Source organism: Synchiropus splendidus, chromosome 6 (assembly GCF_027744825.2).
Source record: "Synchiropus splendidus isolate RoL2022-P1 chromosome 6, RoL_Sspl_1.0, whole genome shotgun sequence".
NCBI classification, from domain to species: domain Eukaryota; kingdom Metazoa; phylum Chordata; class Actinopteri; order Syngnathiformes; family Callionymidae; genus Synchiropus; species Synchiropus splendidus.
In genome coordinates this window covers 19,102,488-19,125,493 of record NC_071339.1, presented here as the reverse complement: position 1 = coordinate 19,125,493, position 23,006 = coordinate 19,102,488, and the positions used below count along the sequence as shown (strand labels likewise).

The 23,006-nt window shown below is 40.9% G+C and overlaps 1 protein-coding gene across 3 annotated transcripts in view; it reads left to right on the top strand.

Moving 5' to 3' along the window:
• The first annotated feature begins 6,579 nt into the window (after window positions 1-6,579).
• Window positions 6,580-23,006, top strand: part of LOC128760171 (zinc finger E-box-binding homeobox 2-like) — a 29,645-nt gene continuing 13,218 nt past the window's right edge. The window contains exon 1 of one of the 3 annotated variants that reach the window (XM_053867234.1): window positions 6,580-6,728. In XM_053867234.1, the coding sequence (XP_053723209.1) occupies window positions 6,662-6,728 (67 nt within the window). In that variant the 5' untranslated portion in view covers window positions 6,580-6,661. Of the gene's footprint in view, window positions 6,729-22,560; window positions 22,679-23,006 lie in introns of those variants that run through there. The other 2 variants (XM_053867235.1, XM_053867233.1) reach the window with 2 other exon arrangements.

Sequence of the window (23,006 nt, the reverse complement as noted above, 5' to 3'; positions counted from 1 at the left end):
AAACATGGAAAAAAAGCGACTGAAGGACCAAAGATTGAAGAATATTTATTCTGTAAGAGAAAAATATAGGGAAAAAAAATCACTTCTGAATGTTAAATGAACCTAGACCTGGACATTTATTTGGCCAAATAGCGATAAATTTTAGCTTGATTTTAATTTTGCAATACAGTCTAGAAAGAGTGAGAGAGCAGAAAATATTTGATTTAAAAATGCAATGTGGAAGAAAAACATTTTCATCTCAGTCACCAAGTTTGATTCCTGTTAAGGTGTGGCGAGGTTGTTTATATCAAACAAACACAAGATCAGGATTATTTCCCGCAGCCTGACTTCTTCATATGGGCGTGTCCTCCATTCGTGGCTACCATTTTTAAAACATAAGAAACTATGGCCGATGCCTCCCTTGCTCCATTATACTGCATTAGTGTTGTGAGATTTGCCTTTTGTCCTGTTGGAGGTAGCTGAACTAGGTAGTTCCATTACATTGATCATTGACATGTAAGTTCCGGGCCGCACAGCAGTTGCGTCATGTTGTCCTCTTTGTCTGTCACTGGAGCATCACTACGCCACACACAGGCCTGCTATGTGTGCTGCACTGTTTCTCTGAGGAGGCTTGAAACCGCTCCATTTTTACGCAGCGCTTTATGGCTCGGAAGAGATGCATCTCTGTGCAAATATGAGCTGAGCCGTTGGTTGTGTGGTTGGTTGTATAAACACATGTTTCGTAGCTTGTTGGCAGATCAGAAGGTCACTATTATTAACACCATCACTAATGTCTGTGGGTGATTGACCTATGGAGGCAATAAAAATGTCAGAATCTCTGATACGGCCGTCTGACCTAATGGAGACGCACTGGCGTCGGATGTGTGGATCAAAGCAGGTTTGGGTGCAGGGAAATTACGTTCAGTGACGTCAGTGTGAAGCCAGGACACGCACAGCATCATGTGACCACAGTCGCGAGGCTGAAAATCCACTCATGTTAGGGGATACTGGATTTAAAAAGCTCAAAACCAACAAATGTGCATCACTCCACCGAGCCAGCATCTAGCTTTTGGAGCTACAATTGTCCCTCTGGTTGAGCAGTAGCATGTAAAACATGACCAGATGTCACAGCATTACTGTAAATGATATTCAAATAATGTGTCAGCATTTGCATTAACATCCTAATTTTGCTTCTGCAACTAAAACGGTGTCTAAATAAGGCGGGTCTCCTCTTCATATCTCAGTAAGAAGACCTCACCTTGTTATGGCACTGTTTTCCTTGGACGCCTGTCAGTAAGGTAAGAACATTGCACTAGCTCCCAGAGACACCATCAACTGAAATGACACTTTGGTGAGCCGTCTCATTGTAGATTTCCGTTTGTGTCTCACCATGATATTATTATCACGACCACACTAACGGACATCCTTATCTCAAATGTTACTATATTTCCTCCTGGCTGACAACTGCAGCTATCAATACACAAACACTGTCTTATCAATACAGCAAGTGGAGTGGCGCCTGGAATACAATAACGTCCCAGGAAGTCAAATTATTGGCTGAAAAAAAAGAAAAACAAAAAAGTAAATTAGCAAGTTCTAGCAAGAACTACACTGAGAAAAACAAAAGATTCTGACCCTTTTTAAAAGTCACTTTTACTATTCAAACTTATTTTTCTCGTAATAATTGTCCTTTAAAATATTTATTATCAAACTATAAAAATACTTAAGTCAACATAAAACACAAAATGAAATGCAAAAAACTTACATTGACGTTATGTACATTCACTGACATTGGTTTCAGTATAGCATTTTACTTTTATTATATTTCCACTTTCTAAGTTTGCTATCAAAAAATAATCATGGGGCCCCGCAAGAGCTCCTGCATGGCCTCTGTGTTGCGATGGATTTTACGTGAAACTGCAAAATAATAGTGGCTTTCATATTTCACTTTCATTAAAGATTATTATACACCATACAACTTTCCGTCAATAGACTTTTGCTTATTTTTCCCCTTAAATTATTATTAAATTATCCATTAAATATTTCTCTCAGGAAATGAAATTTCCTAATATATTTAAGTCATTGAGTCATGGTTAATTTAACTTTACTATATTTTGTTTCATAACACAAACATAAAGCATTTCATTTCAGTGTCATGTGACATCACCAGCGACACACACGAAATCCCGCTCCTACAGTTAGCTGCATTACAGTGAACTAATACTCCATCATTCTTTTGTCTGCTGGTTTTTGCTTTATTTAACATTAAATTGTGTATATAAATACACCTTTCCATTACTACTCACGTTTAATGTTCAGTCGTGCCCGGTCTTTGTTTATTTGTATACTCCTGCCCCTTTATTGTTTGTGCAAAATTTAAAAACATATTGACTTTTTATTTATTTATTTTTTATTAAATTTCATTTTCTATTTTTAACACCATGTTTCCTCTTTTGACAAACACCTTTTTTTTATTTTTTTCCCCTTTACATTTTGTCACAATTAAGTGAACTTTATTCATTTACTTTTAAAAGACAAATGTTAAAAATGTTGAGCGTTGCATGGACCACAACAGAACTTGTCATGTGGTCAGGATGTCCAACATCTGGCCTGGGGCCCAGCGGCAGCCCTCCATCAAACAGCCCTTTGTGGCAGGAATTCCAACAGTGAATAGAAGTTATTTTTTAACATTGGAGTGGATCTTTTAAACATTCTTTAAGGCAGGTAATAAAAACACCATGACTGGAAATTCTTTTAACTGCAGATTGAGTTAAAATGTTACACCTCAAAGAACAACAAAAAACACCTAGTTTAGATTGGAGTAACATTTATTTTTATTGCCACTGCTGGTAGAATGATAGTTGAGTAGGTGTTTGAAAACCCAGTTGTTATTTGGAGTGTGACATCTCAGGCCACGATTCTTAAAGGAACCTGCTCCATTTGTTGCCTGAAATTGAGGTTTTCATGGGGTTCTTGTTGTGTTCTTAGTCGAGGGGACTTGAGTTGGATCAGAGAACTTGCGAAGCGCCTCACCAAGGGTCATAGTCTCTAGGTCATGCCTGAAAGTTTTAAAGTGGCGGTAATGGGTTTCCTAATGTGAATGGGTTGGAGATAAGTTCAGCAGTTGGAGGGGGAATTTCAGGTGATGGAATAGACAAAATGATATCGATAACTAAAGTTCCTGCTGATGTATGTGCTGGCAGGTGTGTCCAGCACATACATACATGGGGCCTCCAACTGTCCAGCAGTGTTAATGGAAAGTCAGCGCTAGCCTTCTATACAGCGTGATCCCCACTTTGCTGAGTTACAAATGGAAATACCGAAATAAGAACAGAGGTTTTCAAATGCAAAGAGGTGGGTAGAATAATGACTTTCCTCTTTTCTTGTCCTGCCATTCACAGCGAGGCTTTTCTTTCCCTTTTGTCACTCAGGTTGGCATATAATTAACTCCTGCTTAATATGCTGTTTAAGGGCTCTCCTCCCCGTGGTAGAAGCTTTGAACCTATAGACCACTGACAAGGACAAAACCCCAGTGGGACCGCTTCCTCTGTGTGTGTGAATGAGTGTAAGAGAGAGATACATGTATTTATGTTACCCAAACAAATATTCACTCGTCGTCTCCATCTGCATGTGCAACAGTCGTCCATCCAAGTCCAGTTGAATGTCATGTGATCTGATGACCTACCATTCAGTCCAGTATTTACTGGGATGAACAGTAAGAAGAATCTGGGCACAAGCAGCAAACAAAGCTTTTGAAAACCTATGCCAGCATATATGAATGTACCCCCCAAAAGAAGCTCCCAGGACCTCTGAAGCACCTCTGCACCTTTGTGACCCTCATCTGTAAGTTTATTGCCCCCACCTCTCCTCCCTCTTTCTTCCCTCCATCCATCCCAGCACAAAAGGCCGTGATGACCCTGCTGTCCCTCTTTCTATATCCCTGCACGCCCTCCCCACCGTCAGGATGCTTTCTCTACCAGACTCTGCTAGGAAACGCCAGCAGTGTTGTGTGTGTGAAAGCGTGTACGCATGGTGTCTCTCAACACCACCACACTTTCTCAAGCACAACATGATGGCTTTTAAATACAAGTATTTAGCCTTCACACCTCGCTGTCTATCAGTGTCCACTCTGAAGTGTCCGAGTTAGGCGCACTGAAACACAACTCTCACCAACTTGTCTGACTTCTTAGCAGCCAACCATGGCTCTTCCACTATGTCATCAAAGCTAATACAGAAGGTGTAAGATATCGTCACTGTGTTTCTGAAAAAACTGCTTCGCAAATCCTAGAAAAAGCAAAATGTTTGCCCACAGACACAACACAGACTAAGAACACTTCAGGCCTTTGAATCACAGCATCACAGTGACGACAATTGTTATTTTTCAGTAGCCATTAGCCAACATGGACACCCTTAAAGTGCAAATGCACAAGAGAGGTATCGTGAAAACAGAACACACATCTCTCTTTGGTGAACAGCACAAAGGCAGGGAGGTTTGCTAACTGAAACATTTCATTTGTTTGAGGCAAAACTAATCAATCATGTTGGCAGAAAAGTGTTTTTCTGCCTTGAATGACACATGCAAGACAAACCCTGAAATGGCACCATAATATCAGTTGTTTTTTTATTTCATATTCATCATCTTTCCCCTCTGTGCCATGTGAGCTGGAGCCGATCCTGTGTTGGTAAACTATTTTCTAGGGTTCTCAAGTTTTCTTGCGGTGGGGCTGAAGGGCATTTCCGTCTATGACTGATGGCGTCTCACATCTGCATGTTTTTCCCATTTGCACAACAAAAAAATGGGCAGAACCTCTTTTGCAACTCATCGTTGATGTCTGGGGTACAATACATACCCCCAAAATACAAATAAAACATTTAGAAGTTTGCTTTTGACGGGCAGATTTTCGGTGACGTTGCCATACAGAGACAAAGGTGTTTTGCAAAACTGTTTTCAACAAGATTGTATTGAACACACAAACAAACAACGAAGCATATTCACATGAAAGTGCATGTGAACACATTATTTACGTGCTTAAATACAACATGTGAAGAGCGCACGTTTTGAAAGTGTTTGATAAACTAAAAGGAAAAAAAGTAGGGTAAACATAATCGCAACCATTAATACAACAGATACAAATAATATGATAATAAATAAACATCAAGAACATTAACAATATTATTGATGGACATTTAGCGTCACAATGGGCTTCTTTATTCATTGAAAAAGCAGTGGCATGTTTGCAGAAATGATTTTTTTTTTTTAAAGAAATGATGGGAGAAAATAGCAAAACTTGCACTGCTTTATTAACCAAACAAAACAAGTAGGTTTGCTTTATTCTTTTAGGACAGAACTCAAATAACTGCTTGTGAAAGAAAGCAGAGTATTAGTATGAAAAACTACTAAATGTAGTCAAAAACGTCAAAACATGAAATACATTACAGCTTTTCACTTTCTTGAACAAGTGGGAAAAGGACTTCATTTAAATAATAAAAAGCGCTCAGGTGTTCTTAAACTCACCCAAGCACAAGATTGAACTGAATTGTAGCATTTGTAATTTATATATTTGTATACTACAGCTCTACATTTTACTACTGAGACGGGCAAATCATTTGCCTTGAATCTGTTATAAATAAATAAAAACAAAATGATGATGTCACTTGTGTTTCCACACCTACTGCAGGTAACTGAAAGACTGGGCAGCAGCGGCTCAAACTTTGCGCACTCATGTCCTTGCTGTGATAAAACAGTCTTAGAGAGAGTTTTCCTGAAACATCATCTCTGTTAATCTGCCTTTTGCTTCTCTAATCTGTCTCACGTCCCGGTTTGTTTGCTGACTGCAGGACACATTATGCGCCGGCTTTGTCCAGCGAGGTTACAGAAAGGCAGGGGGCTCCAGAGAAGCCAAGGTGGGGGTCCTGAACGCACCGTTAGACTTTTATTTCGGATGTTTTTTTCAGTTGCAAAATAGATTACCGTGCAGGTTGCAAACAAAGGACTGCCAATGCACCACTTCCTACAGCCATCCAGGGGTGAATGGGGGCGCAGGACGGGGTCCACTCCGGGGTCCCCGACCGCAGGTGCGACCTGTAAAGAAGTTATAAAACATGAAGGGGTGGGCGGCATAAAGGGGGAGGGGTGAGACTGCACGTGAATAACGATATACCTGCTCACGTTAAAGGTCAAAAGAATCCTAATGGTTTGTTAAGGCTCATTTCCATTCAGTAAACAGGTCTTTACGCGCGGTTTTTAAAACCGTAAGATCTCATGAGCTTCAAAACAGGTTCATACTTAATATGCTCAGTATAAAAGATAAATGTTTCCATGGGTACAGATTGTAAAATGGAGCAATGAATGAGGGAATTTCCACATGCGCTCCCGGGATTCCCTTTTTGGAAGGGAGGCGCAGCAACTTTATCCAAAATAACGGTCCGATCTGAAGCGCTTGGTTAAAGAGAGAGGTGTGTGTGAGTGAAAGCGTGTGTGTGTGTGTGTGTGAGAGAGAGAGAGTGATGCCAAGGCTGACCTCAGGGCCAGCCTCTGTCGCTGACATCACTCCTCCCCACAGCCCCGAGTCCCATCTGAGTGTCCCACTGTGACCGAAGCCGATGAGCAACACCATCATTCATTCTTTTCACACAGGCGCTCCGGACAAGCACACGACCAACCGAACCGGGACAAGTTTAAATGAACACGATGGCAGGGGAAAGTCGGGGCAAACGGAGGAAACAGGCGAACCCGAGGAGAAACCGAGGTAAGAGCGCGTGGAAAGTTTGGGTACAACTTAGCGCGTAAATGTTTGCGCTTACAAGGGAGTTTGAGGAATGACTCGCCTCGGGATTTTTTTTTTAATGTTGAAAACCCACACTGAACATGGATCAGGGAAGAGTTGGGACCAGTCGGCACCCTCGTGAAGCTGCGGAGCAAAGATGCTTAGGCGTTCTTTCTTTAACGTGTGACGTTACCGTCCTGTCGAGTCTCCTTGCTGATGTTTTCAAATTGTTCTTAACTTTAATAATGAAAAAAAAACCGATCACGCATGTTTACAAAGTTTATGTGAGGTTACTTATTGTATTGCGTTATTAACTTGTTACCCACCTGTGAAACAAAGTCAACTTTTTCATCTCTGGTCTCGCCAGTAGCCCCAGTGAACAACATATAGATTGTGATTCATCCACAGCTGTCCCTCTTTTGCAAATGAATACATGTCTAGGTCGTTGTTTTTCACTTTATTTAAGTCTGACACTTTTGACTTTAGGAACAGAAATGTTACTTCTGTGTTTCATCTATACATGGTTCAAACTGCAAGTGTATTTTAAAGGTGATAAAGCAATATTCTTAAAAAACAAACAAAAAACACATAGTGAAACTGTCTTCATTTAAAGCTTGGAGTTGGATTAATGAGTAGATAAATAAACGTTCCAAATGGAGTCAATAATCCAATGAAACATTTAGTAATTTACTTTTCCTTGTTAAACATCACTTACCTGGAAAACCAAGCCTAATATAATGAGATGCCTTATAACACGGTTTTCATACAACTTGATCTTCAGTGGGAAAAAAAAAGCAAGATTATAGAATTGAGGAAGCCATATAAAATACAAAAAGGAAAGAAAAAGTTGGATCATGAGCAACAGGATATCTGACCAAAAAATACATGAAATTAACTTTTTTTTTTTTATAATCAGAGTGGCATCGTTGATTCCGTTTCTAATTAGTCTTGTCTTGGAATGGGACTGAGGGAAGAGTCACGGGATGAGCATATCAAACCAACTTTGGTCATAACACCAGGATCCAAGAAAGGACTTAGAATTAGAGGAACATTTTGTCCTCAAAGTCAGACAGACATTTCTCATTTAAAGTCCATGAAAGCAATTAGAAACCACACAGTGTTCTTGTTTGTCTCTGATCTGACGTCTCACTGCCACAAAGCGATTCGCTGCAAGGAGCCTGTTTACTTATATGGTTTATTAGTTTGCTGTAAATGTTTCCTCATTTTAGTTCGGGAGGTGTGAAGCTCAGTCGAGCTCCTCTCTGGCAGCTGACTGTTAACGGGTGACCAAGAGTGTGTGTGTGAATGTGAGCACACGCCACCTCTCACCTTTGAATGTCAAGTGGCAGTTTGTCGACTCACCGGACTCTATTTCACAAATCAACAACATCACATTGGTGTGAAAGCTGCCGGGCCAGAGGCACACGAAGACGCTGTCGCCCATCAGGTGGTGGCTAGAATCTTTACTGTGTGGAATCCAGTAGCTTCTAAGCGCTCTAACATCATCGCATATTGGTCTGCATCATGAAAGGCGATCCATTCAAGAAACCGAGGCTTGTAGGTTGTGTTGTAAATACATGAGAAAAGTTTAAAAAGCTTGGGGAAATACTTTTAAATCAATTAAAAGTCCATTTACAAAGAGGTAATTGACCAGAATGAAAAAGAAGCATGCATCATGTGATGCCCCTTACTGTAGGGACTAATACAATTGATAAATATTGATAAACATTTAAATATAACACATCCACGTTTCAAACTCATACGGACGCTTTCTGCTGAACACAACACAGTGACAACCTACAGTATGAACCAGTGTGGGCGCATAGCAATGTGCACATGCTTTACTAATCGCCCTGTTTTTCTGAAGCAATAGTTTTCTTTAACGGCTGTTTGTCGCACAAATCCGCTCTTATTTGTCACTTCAGCTTGCTTTGATCACGAGAACACAGTCAAAGAGATGAGCATGGAGTGATTATCAGCTGCAGTTGGCCACACTGGCCTGATCCGCCTGGCGACGGCCGTATTTACCACATTTTCACTGCTGATTCCCATTAAAAATGATTGTAAAATGCCACAAATTCCAACTGGTGACACAGGATCACTGCACAACAACAGGCTGTAACTTTTATGAACGCTGTTGGGAAATAAAAATCCCTACTTTTATATTCAAAAATCGGTGGGACGAGAAGAGTGATGGCTGTAGAAAAGCAAATTCATTTCATGGCAAATACCAATGAGTCAAATGAGGTGACGCTCATGTAATGTCTTTTATAAAACGGCGTGTTGTGAAATTAGCGTACCCATCATCCATCCTATAAGCCCCATAATGTGCTGCAACAATCTCAATTAACAGCCCAAACTTTACGATGAAGAAAGTCAATGTATCATCACACTGTTAGTGTGATGTATATTCAATAGAATCCAGGAAACAGCTTCCCAAAGTGCGACTTGAAGAGGCTTGTCGTTAACTTTGTAATGCAATGCAATAACAATATCAATACATGTCAGTCCTGATGTGCGCAAGTGTTAAAATGCATTTTTAACTTTGGCGCTCTCTAGGATTGAGTGTGACACCTTTACTGCAGAGAGACGAATATTCATGAGTGTTCCTGTCCTCTGAGCCGTCTTCACAAGTGAAAACACATTTTCAAGTATTGTCCACTAAGTATTTGTTTCACACGCAAGGATATGTGCTTTTCTTTTCCTGTCTATTTGTCTGAAAGTGCTCCAAAGTCATGTTGTCTGACTCATTAATTGAAGCAGTAGTTTGGTTCAATGAGCATGATGCTTTTATATTCATAGATGCAGTTAGAGTACTACAGTTTTGAGTTGTTTTACTGCGGATCAGTACGTATTGTGGCAGATAAATCAAAGCCTCAATAGGCAGCGTGTTGCATGTGCGCGAGTGTTTAACATTACATGTCAGTGTGCAAAGCTTTTGTGGAGAATCCGGACGATGCTGTGTTCGAGTTAAAGGTCCTTGATAAAACCGAATGAAATTGGCAGGCACGACTCATAAGACAGCAATTTGAGGATCCAGTCCAAACCAGAAGAAAGAAGGAGAAGAAAAACATAGACATAGACTTTTTTTTTTTCAACCCACGGCGCCTATTGATTATGTCTCCGTCTCCTGCTATAAAACTGTCAATGGCTCTCCAATATCGCGCAAAGTGAGGAAATGACCTCTCCTCATTCCTGGCAGATTGAAAGCAGTCGTGCGAACATGATTGAAGAGGGGGATGTTTGAAATAAGAGAGGGGATACTGCGGCACGAATTCACCAACACACCATCGCACTGTGTTGCCCCCGCTTCAACAGTACACAGAAACATGTACTTTTACCGGGAAGGTGGACCAAAGCTGCCTCACGTTTCGAGCGACCGCAAGATCACAAGACATTCCCGTGCCAGAGTGAGCTTGACTTCTCCATCTCTGAGTTGGTCTGTGAACAGGATAGAATTACTTTCATGCTTCTGTCACTTAAAACACATTGACATTACAAATTCCAAGTCATAATGTACTCACATGGGTCGTATTATCACCTCGGCAAATGAGGTCATGTGATCGCCTGTGTCCAATCAGTATCCAGGAAGAGGCAACTGGAGAAAAAAGCATTTGTGGTCTTTGTATTAGACCAGTTGTCTCCTTGCTTGGTGAAAGTCTGCACTCTCTGTGGTGACACCCAAATATGGCCTCACCAGTCTGAACCATGTTCTGTGGAAGTCCTTGAGATGGGGAATGAAAATAGTGTGTCCTGTTTGGTCTGAGTCACGTCTTTGGGTCTACTGTCTCGCTCTGTTGCGATCCCATCTTGGATTTCATCCATTCAGATATTTATTATTCGTGTCAAATCTGAATTTTAAACAATCGGAATACAAACAAGCTTTTGTTTTTTGGACCATGAAGGCAGACCTGGATGGGTTCTCCTGTTGCCTTGCAGTTGGCACAGGCACAAAGACTTCATGTGGACTTATCTTGAAGTCAGATGTCTGACAGGTGGGATGTCAGTAGCAGGGGTGACAGTGCTCTCTGGCCTCAATAATGTCCTTTTTACATGTCAACTGTAAAGTTTTGGCAATGAAGGCAAGATGATGGCTGCCATGCATTAAGCAATAGCACCCACAAGTATCCCTCAGGACTTTCAAAACTAGGTGAGCCAGGGGCGTCCTTGGGAAATGCAGGCTGCATGTGCACCACTGAGACGGCTATTTGGTTCAGCTGTACTCTACAGAGGCGGAGCTCTAACCTGTTAGAATTCAACAGAACCCTGATGTATATTTGTCACTGATCATTTAATCTTCTTCAATCTCCAGACTGTATCTCAAGGCTCTCATTATGATCAGCCGTTCAGTGACTGATAGAAAATAACCCCCCAAATACAATCTAATTTGGATTTATGTGAGCTCTAATACAATTTCCAGTGTTAATTAAAGGCAACACGCCTTCAAGCTTCAGGCTTCATATTTCCAATATTAAATCTGCTCGCTGGTATGTTAGGGTTTTTCCCTGTCAAAGTCAGCGGACATATTTTCCAGAGCGACACGACTGATCACTTAAACCTTTGCTCTGAAATCAGATTTTCATGAACATAGTTGAGCTCTTTCCGCTTTATGTTTTCTGAGTCTAAGTTGATTTAGCTTTTTTATTTTCTTTCTTTTTTTTTTTGGTTTTGTTTTTTGAAGAGGGCTTTCTTCCCTTCCCTCGCTCATTTTATTTCTTTTTTCAAGTGCCAATTTATTTAAACTCCTTTCCCCCTTTTCTACTTTCTCCTTCATTGATTTCCAAACCCTGGTCTTTGTATGCAGCTGGGCCCCAGCTGTGTGTCTGTGGCTGTGCATGTGTGAGCATACGTGTGTGTGTGTGGGGTTTTTTTTTTTCTGGCACTGAGCTGCCACAGCAAACATATCACACTGTACACAAAAAGCAGCAAAGAGACAGAATAAGGAGGAAAAGTTTGGAACGAGAATGATGCTTGTACTGTATAGAGCGCAGGGGTTGGGCCTCTTCTTTTTTTGTTTTTTTGGACGAGCTGAGCTGCAGATCTATCGACGCTCTGGGACCAGGGTGTGGAGAGCGAGACAGCGCTGAGGAGGCCAGGCACCATGGTTTATTACCAGGACTTGTCAAGGGGCTCAGCTCAGGCGTCAGAGGTGGAGTGAGGAGGTGGAAGAATAGAAGATGACAGCGGTGGAGAGCTGATGCGGCTGACAGGGATGGAGACAGAGGGAGCAGCTAGTTGGCGTGACCCAGCAGGGGATGGAGAATGAGGTGCAAAGGCAGGGAACTGAAGGCACTTATTGTTGCTTAATCTTGTTTATGATTCAGAAATTAGATGAATTTATCTCCTGATCTGCACAACAGTTATGGGGAATCCCTAGATTGAGCCTCTGGAATTTTTTCACATGCCTGTTCCATTACTTGCTCATCAGGCCCCAGCCTTGCTGCTTGTCTCCGCCACACGTCAGACCCTTTGCAGTATTATTGAACTAGACTCGCGACACATAGAAAGACTTCACTTATTGTCCTACTGGTTAGTAAAGGACATCATAGACACACAATGCTTTGTCTGATGGCAATAATCTACGCCAGATAGATAGGTCAATAAATAGTATTTGTGAAAAAGAACTGTGGAAAAATAAACGTCATATATATAAAACTGACGCAAAAATAATGAAAATATTCACATTTGAATAATTGTGAAAATAAATGACGGTTTTCAACTCCTAAAAAAATAAGTGTTCCAAAAACAGTAGTGGAATATGGCTCATAAGAAGCAACAAAAGTGTGACACGAAAAAATACAATAATGGTGATGGAAATTGAACGTATGCACATACAAAGTCAGTCATTCTGTACATGCTTACTATTGAATTGTTCACTAAATATCTCTAAACTGCAATGAACAGAACGTAACTTATTAATGAAATAATTATATGTGTGAGCTCAGAAACAAAGATGTGAGTCAGAAAATTCTCTGTGAATTTTGGAAGGTTTGAAGGATGAATACTTTACCACCTGCATCTCAGGAATTTCTTTTTAGTCCACATTTCCGTGACTAATGGAGGTTTTAGATTCGTTACGGCGCGTGTGTTAGTATTAATTAGCTCCTGGCAAATGTTCCACTTATACAGGCATAACTCTGTTTTCACGCATTAAAAGACAGACTTTTTTTTTAACAAGAACATGTTTTGAGTGTGTATTTAGCAGTGTGGCTGGATTTGAATCTAGCTGTAGATCCGAAGTCTCCAAAAAACAATTCAGTTAACACATATTATTAACCCCAGTTAGCTAGTAGCAAAATGTATTTTCTCACTCATTCAAGTTCAGGTTGTCATTGTTTTTACACTGTAAGTAACTTTACCGCAGAGTGTCAAAATGTCAAGGGGAACTAAAAGTTGTGGTGTGTACCATTGTGACGTGAGTCACTGAAGCGAACCCATTGAGCCGTATTCTTGAGCTCTGACTGTGTAACTTGTATCTTGTCTTGTGTCAATTGTGACAATGAACAAAGATCGTGAATGGATTAGACACTTGTGGATGTCAGAAGATCACTTACTTTTTAATGTGATGTGTGATAAAAAAGTGTGGCGTGACTTGGTGTTGTTCAACATATTTAAGATATTCAGCACCAACTGTGCGTCTTGTGACTTCTCACTCCTGTTCAGGCGATTTTCGTCTGATTGAAAGCAGCTCATACGCTGTATATGCTGTGGCTGTTACAAACCAATCAATTTTCATCCATGGCATATGGTATTTCCAGTGTTATTAATAACTCTCCCTTTGTCCTGCTTTTTTGGACTGTCTTCTTCCCGTTTAGTCTATTTCTAGATCACATCTTCCTTCTGTATCATGTGTCTGATATAATGCACATGTTGGAGAGAAGAAAGAGGATCAGACTTTGCCGACTCGGCACACGATTTATAGATATGTGCTGTTTAACACACCTCAAATTAAATTTGGAAACGATGCCTCAGCTGTCATGTATTACAAGGCCCATATGGGTGGCAGAGCCGAGAGACGCATTGGAGAGAAATGAGACGAAACAGACAAAAAGCGGGGGGAAGAAGACAAGAAAGGCAATATTCCAGATTATAATGTTTTAGTGTTCGCCAGCAGTGACGTTTTGATATCTCATTGTAAAATGACTGGTCATTTTTTGTAGCCTATCATTGCGAAACACGCCTTTGTCATTTATGGGATTATCTGAACAAAAAGAAAGGGATACATCGATGATATATTGCTCACCTACTGCCCCAGAATGTTCCTATTAAACACCCAAATCCCAATTTGGCTCCTACGTCATTTGTCATGGCAACTTTTGGCTGGGTGGACAGACAAACTACAACTCTTTTGCTATTATTAGAGTTCAACACTATCTTTGTCCCCATGTGTTTAAAAGTACGTTGCTGTCTTGAACTTAAGATAGAGCTGGACTTCAATCTTGCAGACAGGAAGCTGCTCATAGAGATTAAAGACGTTCACTTCAAGGCCTGGACCAGGCTGTGTGGAGGAAATGGTTTCTATTGCTCTGTTTATGAGAATTGTTTTTGTTGAATTTTAAATTTTAAATTTCAGATTCTTTTATGATGTAGCAATATTTGTTGGGAATTTGCTGATGGAATACAATACTTAAAGCTCTATTCTACTGTCACTGAAGGCATGTCCTTGACTGGTTTACTCTTCATGTTTCCTCACCCAAACTACTGTCAGCGATGGTGAAAGTAACCTGAGGTGGGATTTAACACAATGACCTCCAAACTGTAGCGCAGCACAGTTCAACATTCGGGAAACACCCAGCTTAGCTGGTTTAATGTTTATGCCAGAGGAAAGCTTTTTTTTTTTTTTTTCTTTGCTTGAAAGTGTAACCACATGGAAACAGTGTGAACTTGTCGTCTTCAATCAACACAATTCCTGATTTCACTGTGTGCTTCTTTTCCACCTATTTCATTCAGTCAGTTACGCGTTTTTAAATTTGTTTTATTGCTACCTTCGTTGACTGGCTAAACTGACATCAGGTCAACAAGCACAAGTCACCAAATAAGGATAAAGTCCAAGTGTCTCTGAGGGCGAGGAGATGTTAACTGCACGTCATGTTTCCAGCACCTGTCTTCTTATCTCCTCAAACCCCATGTACGTTTCCTGTCCCTGTCTGCTGTGTGGTCAGCCATGGTCCCCTGGAGAGCTGTTACAGTTATGATTATCCACTGCTTAAATCCTGCATGTGGAATAAAAGCAGAAGTAAGTCAGGCAACTGGGCAGCATATCACAGGGCGGTGACGTCATCTAAACGATACAAGAAATAGGAAGGTGTGATTGTGTCCAGGCCTCGCGGCGGGACGGCAGATCTGCATCGGTTTACTCAGTCGCCACCTCCTTTTTGCATCTTGAGATCTGCATCATCGCCGGCTTTTATCTTGCTGCTATTTGTGTGTTAGAACTCCTTGTTGTTTAATTCCATCATCCCTGTTTCCATGTGGACCCTCATTTCTCTCTTGCCACCCATCCATCTTTCGCTCCACCCAGCTCTTGCCTCCCCTCCATCGCTGTACGTTTGCAATCATGTCCCCCCCCTCCATCCCTCCTCCTTTCCAGCCCCTCCTCTGTCCCACTGACACCACACACTGCTCTCATCCCCCGAAAAACCACTTCAAACAGGCAGCGCCATCAAAGCTCCGTCAGTCAGTCAGGCAGTCGGCCAGCCAGCCAGCGAGGCAGCCAGTCCGCCAGCCTTCTGCTTCGACTTAAAATTACTGTCGTCCCAGTCGCGAGGCTGCTTTCCTCCTCTGATACACATCAAAGGTCCTCTTAAACTGCCCGAGTTTGCTTTTCAAACCTTTCTTCTTGTTGAGGCTTTTTTATATATATACATTATTTCTCTGGTTAAGGTTTCGCCCACTTTCTCTCCCCACTTTTCGGTCCCTCCATCATTTTCTTCCCTCTCTGGCAGGTCAGTAAAGACATGCACACACTCTCGATTTTGCTGCCTCTGCCTTTTTTTTTTCCTCTATGACTTTAATTACTTTCTTTTTCTGTCAGGGCGATTGTTCAGGTTTTACGTGCACCACAACACACACTCCAAGCTGAAGCTAATTTTCCTGTGACTATAGGTTTGAGCTAATACGTGACACGACTCAGGCCTCGCTCCACAACTTGAAGTGTGTGTTCCTCTTTTTACAAGTCCCTCTTTATCATGTGCGCTCGATGAAAGGAAGAAGAGGCCGTGGAGAGAAAGAAAAGGGGGATGGTACGTGGAGGTTGACAGTAAAGCAATTCAAGTGAGCAGGGGACAGAATAGAAGGTTGTGAAGTGTCTAAAGTTTTCAGTGCGACAGCAGCTCTGATCAAGTGACTGCAGTTTGTGATGGTGCCAGAGGGTGGCGCCCCTTCTGTGTGTTAACCAGCCAGGCAGGTACAACAGTGCAACCTCATTGGCGAACACAAGGAGCGAAAGGCCTCAGTGTGCATGATTCTATTTTAGTGAAATTACTGTGATGCAAAGTGTGTTTAAAACATTCTTACGATCACGATAAATTGTTAAGTTTAACAGACTCAAATCATCAGTTCCTTGACACAAGTGGAAGAGTTTTAAAGAGCTAAGCATCAGTTAGATGAGGATCAGTTGAGAGAGGCATGAGCTTTGGTTGGTGGTATGTTGTAGCAAGGGTGTGTCAAACCAGTACATGGCCTTCTGGAAAACAATCTTAAAGATAAAGAAATAGGCCATAGGCAATGTTGGGGTGTGGAGGAGGAGAATTCAAATGCCCACAGCGACCCATGACAACCTTGAATTGTCATTTTTTTCATGACATTTTTCTTGATAATAACCATATAAATAAGTTGAAATTTGTATTTAATACAGGATGTTCATCCATAATATCGCGATTTTCTGTGTTAGCTTAGTGGTCATTAGCTGACATAAAATAAAATACATATGGAGCACTCAACGTCGTACACTGTGTCACACATACAAAATTTAAATCATCCTCTATCCCCTAAAGTTATGTTCACCAGTTGAGATGCAGCAGCAAATGTCTTGCCGTGATGACATGTAATTCACTTGACGGCGCCTGGCAACAGCCATTTTTGTAGTCCTTGACACCCTTTCAAGCTTTTGAGCCATTTTAAAACAACATATAACATTTAATCTAATTTTATTTTGATTTTGAGGAAGTAGAAAAAAATAACCATGACCATGATGACATACCATTGCAATGTACACTGCTTTTCACCTGACTTCTTAACTTGTCATGTTATTTTACGTTACGTTACATGATAAACACTCATTTATTTCCATTCCCTGCATGCCGGAGATGGAGGCGCAGAGCAGAGGCCTTCTTGTCGGGAGGCTGCAGGCTGCTGTGAAGTCACTGACTCACAGTGCTGCCATTCTGATACACAGGAAATGATAGATAAAGATGAATGTACAGGTTTCTATTGGTTTCAGATGTGATTTTTAGATAAAAGTGCACATGCACAGAGAGTGACTACTAAATTTTGAGTGCGTTCATGATTAAAATTCTCTTTTAGAATCTGTTTTGTTATGTATATATTGATAATATTGCACATTATTGCAATAAAGAAAAGGGCATAGTGGGTGGTACTCTGATACCAGATCAAGTTTTAGTTCAACTGGTTCAGTAAAATTCAACAGCAGTGAGAGTACAAAGCTAGAAGCACATTAAAGGCTTCAGGCCACAAGCTACTTTAGTGGTGCACTTTTATGGAGGATGCATTCCACTTTAGGTGACCCATTGTTTGTTTCCATACCGTCTTCTGTTGCGGTTCCGTTCAAGTTGAGAGGCGCAGATGTTGCAGAGCCGCATTGTTTCACACTCCACTGTAGAAACCTCTAAATCACATTACGTGATGAAGAGCTCCGTGAAGTCGAATGAAAGCTCTTCTTAAAACATTTCATTAACCCTGTAAAGTGCTAGTTCAGAAGCAACAAGGCTGACACAGAAATAATCAAAAGTGTTGGTTGAGAAGGATCTTAAAGTGCATTGAGCTTCATGGTCCACCGAGCTCATAAAAATGCCTTGAAAGAATGACATTACTTCAACTCTTTATCCTCGCATGCACTCGTTTTTGAGCTTGTCCGATGCCTGAACGTCACATTTATAACAGAGGAGTTATTAACCCATGCATTTTACAGCTGAAGTGAGTCGTTGGATTGGTGTTTTATTCAGCGAACACACACCACATCCAGCAGAACACCTCCAGATCCCATTCACAGATGCCTGGAGTCACCAAAGCCGACGAGATAAGAGGCATATTTGTTGCCTTTTTTTTTCTCCGCCCAGAGACAAATCTCCTGTCAAAAGTCCCTGCGAGTCGCAGCTTTAGTCAAACAGACCGAATCCCACAGTGTGTAGCTGTTAAGCTCAAAGAGAAGTTTTATTTAGCGTGCAGCCCTATTAAAAAACTTCAGAACCTTTGTGCTCGTCAGAGAATGTTTTAATATTCAAAAGGAGCCACTATTGTGTGGTTTCTTGTGCCAACGAACCAAATAAAAAGCCACATCACAAAGCTGGAACAGTCCCTGAGCATTTTCATGTCTCAAGAAAAAAAGAGGGAAAACAAATTTGGAAGAGGGGAGACAGGGGTATTTATAGAGTGGTGTGAGAGACTCCACAATGACAGGCGTCTAATGAAGTAGAGTTTTGCTTTTGATTCACAGTGTGGTGAGTGCGTGGGTCCCTCTGTGACCGTTACTGCATTCCTGCAACAATCCTTCGCTACACGGAAACCAGCGGAGGCCACATGGAGAGGCGGGGAGCCAGTTCCAATGAACGTGTGTCTCTCCTCGCCTCCGCTGCCAACATCAGCACTGAGATCAGTGCAGCAGATGTGTTCGGGACATGATGGCGCTGACACTCCACCCGAACATGGTGGCAAGAACACACACCAAGAGAATCACTTGTACGCCGACGTCGTGGTGACATCTGAGGGTTTGGGTGCACATCACAGTGGAGTCAAATAAATAGTAAATACAAACCAGGTCCTTCACCTTATCTAATTCAACTTGATGATGAACTTATAGTTACCTGAGCTGTGCCCAAAACACACTCACATATATCAGATGAAATATCCAGATATGGACGTACGCGTGTAAATTGGAGTCTGTAGTTCATGAATCTATCTCTTGAATATTTCAGAAGTCTCTTATTAAAACATTTTATTTGTATTCTTCGTGGCTAATAATATGTCATAATAATACGTTTAAAATATACAAAGATAAGATGCATAAAGATGACTCCATTTTTCATTGAACTCAAGTAAATATATATGAAGTATATTTTCCGTTTCATTGTGCATCTCTATATGGATTTTAAAATATACCCGAGTACCGAGTGCTATCAAAGCTCCAGTATTTTTTAGATAGCTTTTTTGGAAGCAGCTACTCAACCAGAGAAGCGCATGTTCTTATTATCCGATATTTTGAATCACTCCTAACCCTTGTTTTAAACATCATATCATAAATCGTATGACACAGATGATGTTAACTTCATGTTTCATTCTTGCTTGTTCCGTTTCCATTTGCCATTAACTGGTCATTTAATTTTGCTTAAATAAACAACCTTTTTTTTCCTGAAAAACTGAACAAATGAGTCAAACCACCAACTGCTCAACTTATTTCCAACGTTTGCACGCAGCAGATTCCATTTCTGTGAATGTAGCGCTAAGCTTGATACTAAATGTTTGAGAGCTAGTGGCCCTGTTTAAGAACTAGTGGCCTGTCTTTTGGGTAAAATGCCAATTGTTTATGAATGAAGCAAAAACAAAAAAGATGGAGAACCGTAGCTCAGTGATGGTTACATTATGTGTCACAGATTTCTATGAAACTGACTAGTTGACCTTTAAGTTTACATGTCAACCCGAATAATGAACTGCCGTCGGCTAAATGACTCAGGGAAACTGAGTGTGACACCAGGAACTATGATTTTGCAGAAAATGAAAGCCCCTTAAGCTCTAATAACAGTTTTGTAATGATGGATGATGACTGAACTTTCTCGTGGCCTGTTATCCCGCGACTGTTCACTAGGTAACGCAAGGTGCCTGCAATACCATGTGAAACACTGACTTGTCCTGGGTGTTTTCCCTCCGTGAGTTGGTGCTGCAGCTTAAAGACCAAAAGTTGCAGAAGCCACTTGCACAAGTCGACCTCCTACGGTTTGTTTTCACGAGTAAATGTCGCAGCGGTGGTCTGCAGGTCAGGTGAAACATGAACATGTAGGTAGCAGCATACAGGAAAACCTCAATAGGAAGAGTGGAGAAAACCACAGATGCTCTTTGCACACCTTTTCTTTCACACCTGATCTCACTTGCTGTATTTCTCAGCTTGACTTTAAGGTGAGTTGAAAACAAAATGTTCATGGGTTAGTCATGTTCAGAACAGATTGCTATATACAGCACTGAGCTCATCACTATATTATTTACCAATATTTTTTATACCATTTTTTTACCAGCTTCAACCTAACTTGAGTGACATCTAGTGGCGCAATACACAGTTGAAGCTATAATGTCAATTGTATACCGATTCACTCAAAGAGTGATTTCTCTCCTCCTCTGTCCTGTTAGTGACTGACTCAGGTTGTTTTTTGTAAGCGATAATGGAGACAGATGGAAAAGTATGATCGATGCAACTGCCAGCATTTATCTGGCACTAACTACTGTCGCTTTTAATGATCTTGTGTGAAAGAAAAAGGTCACGAAATCATATCAAGAGTGTGTGCAGTTGACTCACCGACACATGCGCCGGGTGGGATTCTGCAAGTGGGGACGAAGGCTGACACACGTTCTCTCTCCTCACCGCTCCACGAGTATCACTTCTAACTCGCAAATATACTCCATATTTTCACGGATAACGCTCGGTCTTCATTCATCGGTGTGTATTTATGGTTTTTAAGTCTCTGTTGCTTATACTAGAATTGTTTACTAACGGAATCTGTGTGTTGTTATGAGCTCACATTCTTGTTTTCATTTCCTGCATCATTTGTAGAACTCACTTTTCATTGTAATGAATTCCAAATATATTTATTGTTACATTATAGAAGTCAGTTAATTTACAACACCTTTAAAGTGTTCGGTTCAGACAAAACACTGTAGAAATAAAATTCTGTTGGAAAGTTAAATTCACTGCTGGTGTATTTTAATCTTACTGAATTAGCGGAAATGCCATTTTTAATACATAAATATCATTATTTAGTTTCTAAAAACGACTTTCTGCCTGAAGAGTGTGTCCGTCAGAGCTTTTCTGCTCGCGGAGAATGCATCCTGCATGATTTGATTTTAAAACAAATGTGACATCACAGTTAGTGTTTGGGGTTCATGCGTGTTGATTTGTGCCGACTCTTATTAAATTTTATTGCTCGTGCAGATGTGAAGTCTGACAGCATCACGGTCGCAGCTAGAAGGGCAGCTTGTTGACAAATTACAGATTGGTGGCTTTGAAGAAAATATGCCTGTTTTTTTGTCTGTCACATGGCTTCTAATTTAGATCATTCGTAGCAACAGAACAATGCTTTCTGTTTGTCTGGAACTGCGTATTGTTTTCAGATCGTTGTTGCAGAGTAGATATCACCCCTCGGCGGGGTAGAGATTTCAGTCTAAATGGTGGGCAGTCGGGGGGTTTCTCCTAACAAGTGGGGCTTCTGAAGGCACCAGGCCGTGACTTTGTTGCTGTGGCTGCTCCCTCGATCTGACTGGAGCTTTAAATAAACACAATATTCTTGTCAAATATGCGTTTGATCTTGTTCTTGTCAACTGCAGCGGTCGGCCACTGCAGCCCAGTTAGTGTAGAGTATACAAGTAGTTGCTCTGTGTGCACCACAGTTTGTGCTGAGCGACTCACCCTTGAGAGTTGTGTTTTCATTTGGACACTTTAGTTCTTAACCCCTGAGCCTTTTTGATCTTTCTCTTGTGTTCTTCATGGCAAATACTGCAACGGTTTGAGCGTCTGTCTCTCTGGCATGAAGCTAAAACACAATGAGGAGAGCGGAAAACATTTTCTGAAACATATATCTAGTAATCGGAGTAATAGTACTGACATCATTAGATAAGAGTGAACAGGCTTCCTCTCATCTGCCACAGAATTGCTATGATTACACAACTTCACATCCTATCAAAATCATGCTGTTAATGACTCAATAAATTCCCAATAAAAATTAATCTTAAAAGATATCAAATTTATGTCATGTGGTTGAAATAAAAGCTGCTTTTTTTCCCCTAATATCTCATAAAATTCAACTGGTCTAATTGAAATGTTTTGAAGTTGTGTGCCTGACATAACAAAATGCTAACTACTACTACTACTACTACTAGGTACTTGACTGTTTACTAGTGATCTCAGTCTACGACGCCATGCCTCCATTTTCACGTATTACATTTATCCATTTATGAATAAATCTTCACTGCGTACAGACATTGCATATCCTCCATTTCATGATCACCTAAAATAATTTTATTTACAGTCAACATATGAGTTACGAGAACAAAATTCTTACTCATCTAATGCAACTTTTATTTATCGCAATGTTTGCTATATGACAATCAAAGCAATTGAACACTCTGAACTCTGACATATACTGTAATAACATTTAATCATTTGGAAACTGGTGTTCTTTTGGTGTTTTCACCGCGACCGTGACTTTCGACAGGTGCAAAAAAAACCCAAAAAAAACCAAAAGCATACTTTTGTCAAAAGGTCTGATGTGACCAGAAACAGTCCGCTGCAGAGATGAAGGCGATCAGGTGGGAGGTGTTAGCTTGTGGTTGCGGTCCTCATCTCTGTCTTTGCACTAATGTGAGACAACAAGCAGCGAAGAGCTTCAGCCTGTAATCCGTTTGATTTATGGAAATTATTTTGAGGAAGTTTTGTCAGCCACATGCACCTCAGATGATTGTTGGATTGTCTTGTCTCTCAGCTGCTTCAGTAGGTACAGTAACTTTCTAATAGAAGCTTTTGAATGGAAGAAATGTGTTGGATGTTGAAGAACGTAGCTACGGATAACACACGTTGATAATAGACGCAAGTCGAGTCCAACAAGGTGATGACAAAACGGTTCAAATCCCTAACACTATTGATAAGATTCATGTAATGAGTTGGATTTTGTGTGTTGTGTTTATTGTCTACTCAATAATAGCAGTCAGTTGTAATAAATACCTACCATAGCTGCGCTTGTTCCTCTTTTGTGCGTCACAGTTCATCGACAGTGGCGATGGCTGAACATCAACAACATAGGGTCTCCCTAACCATTTTTTCAT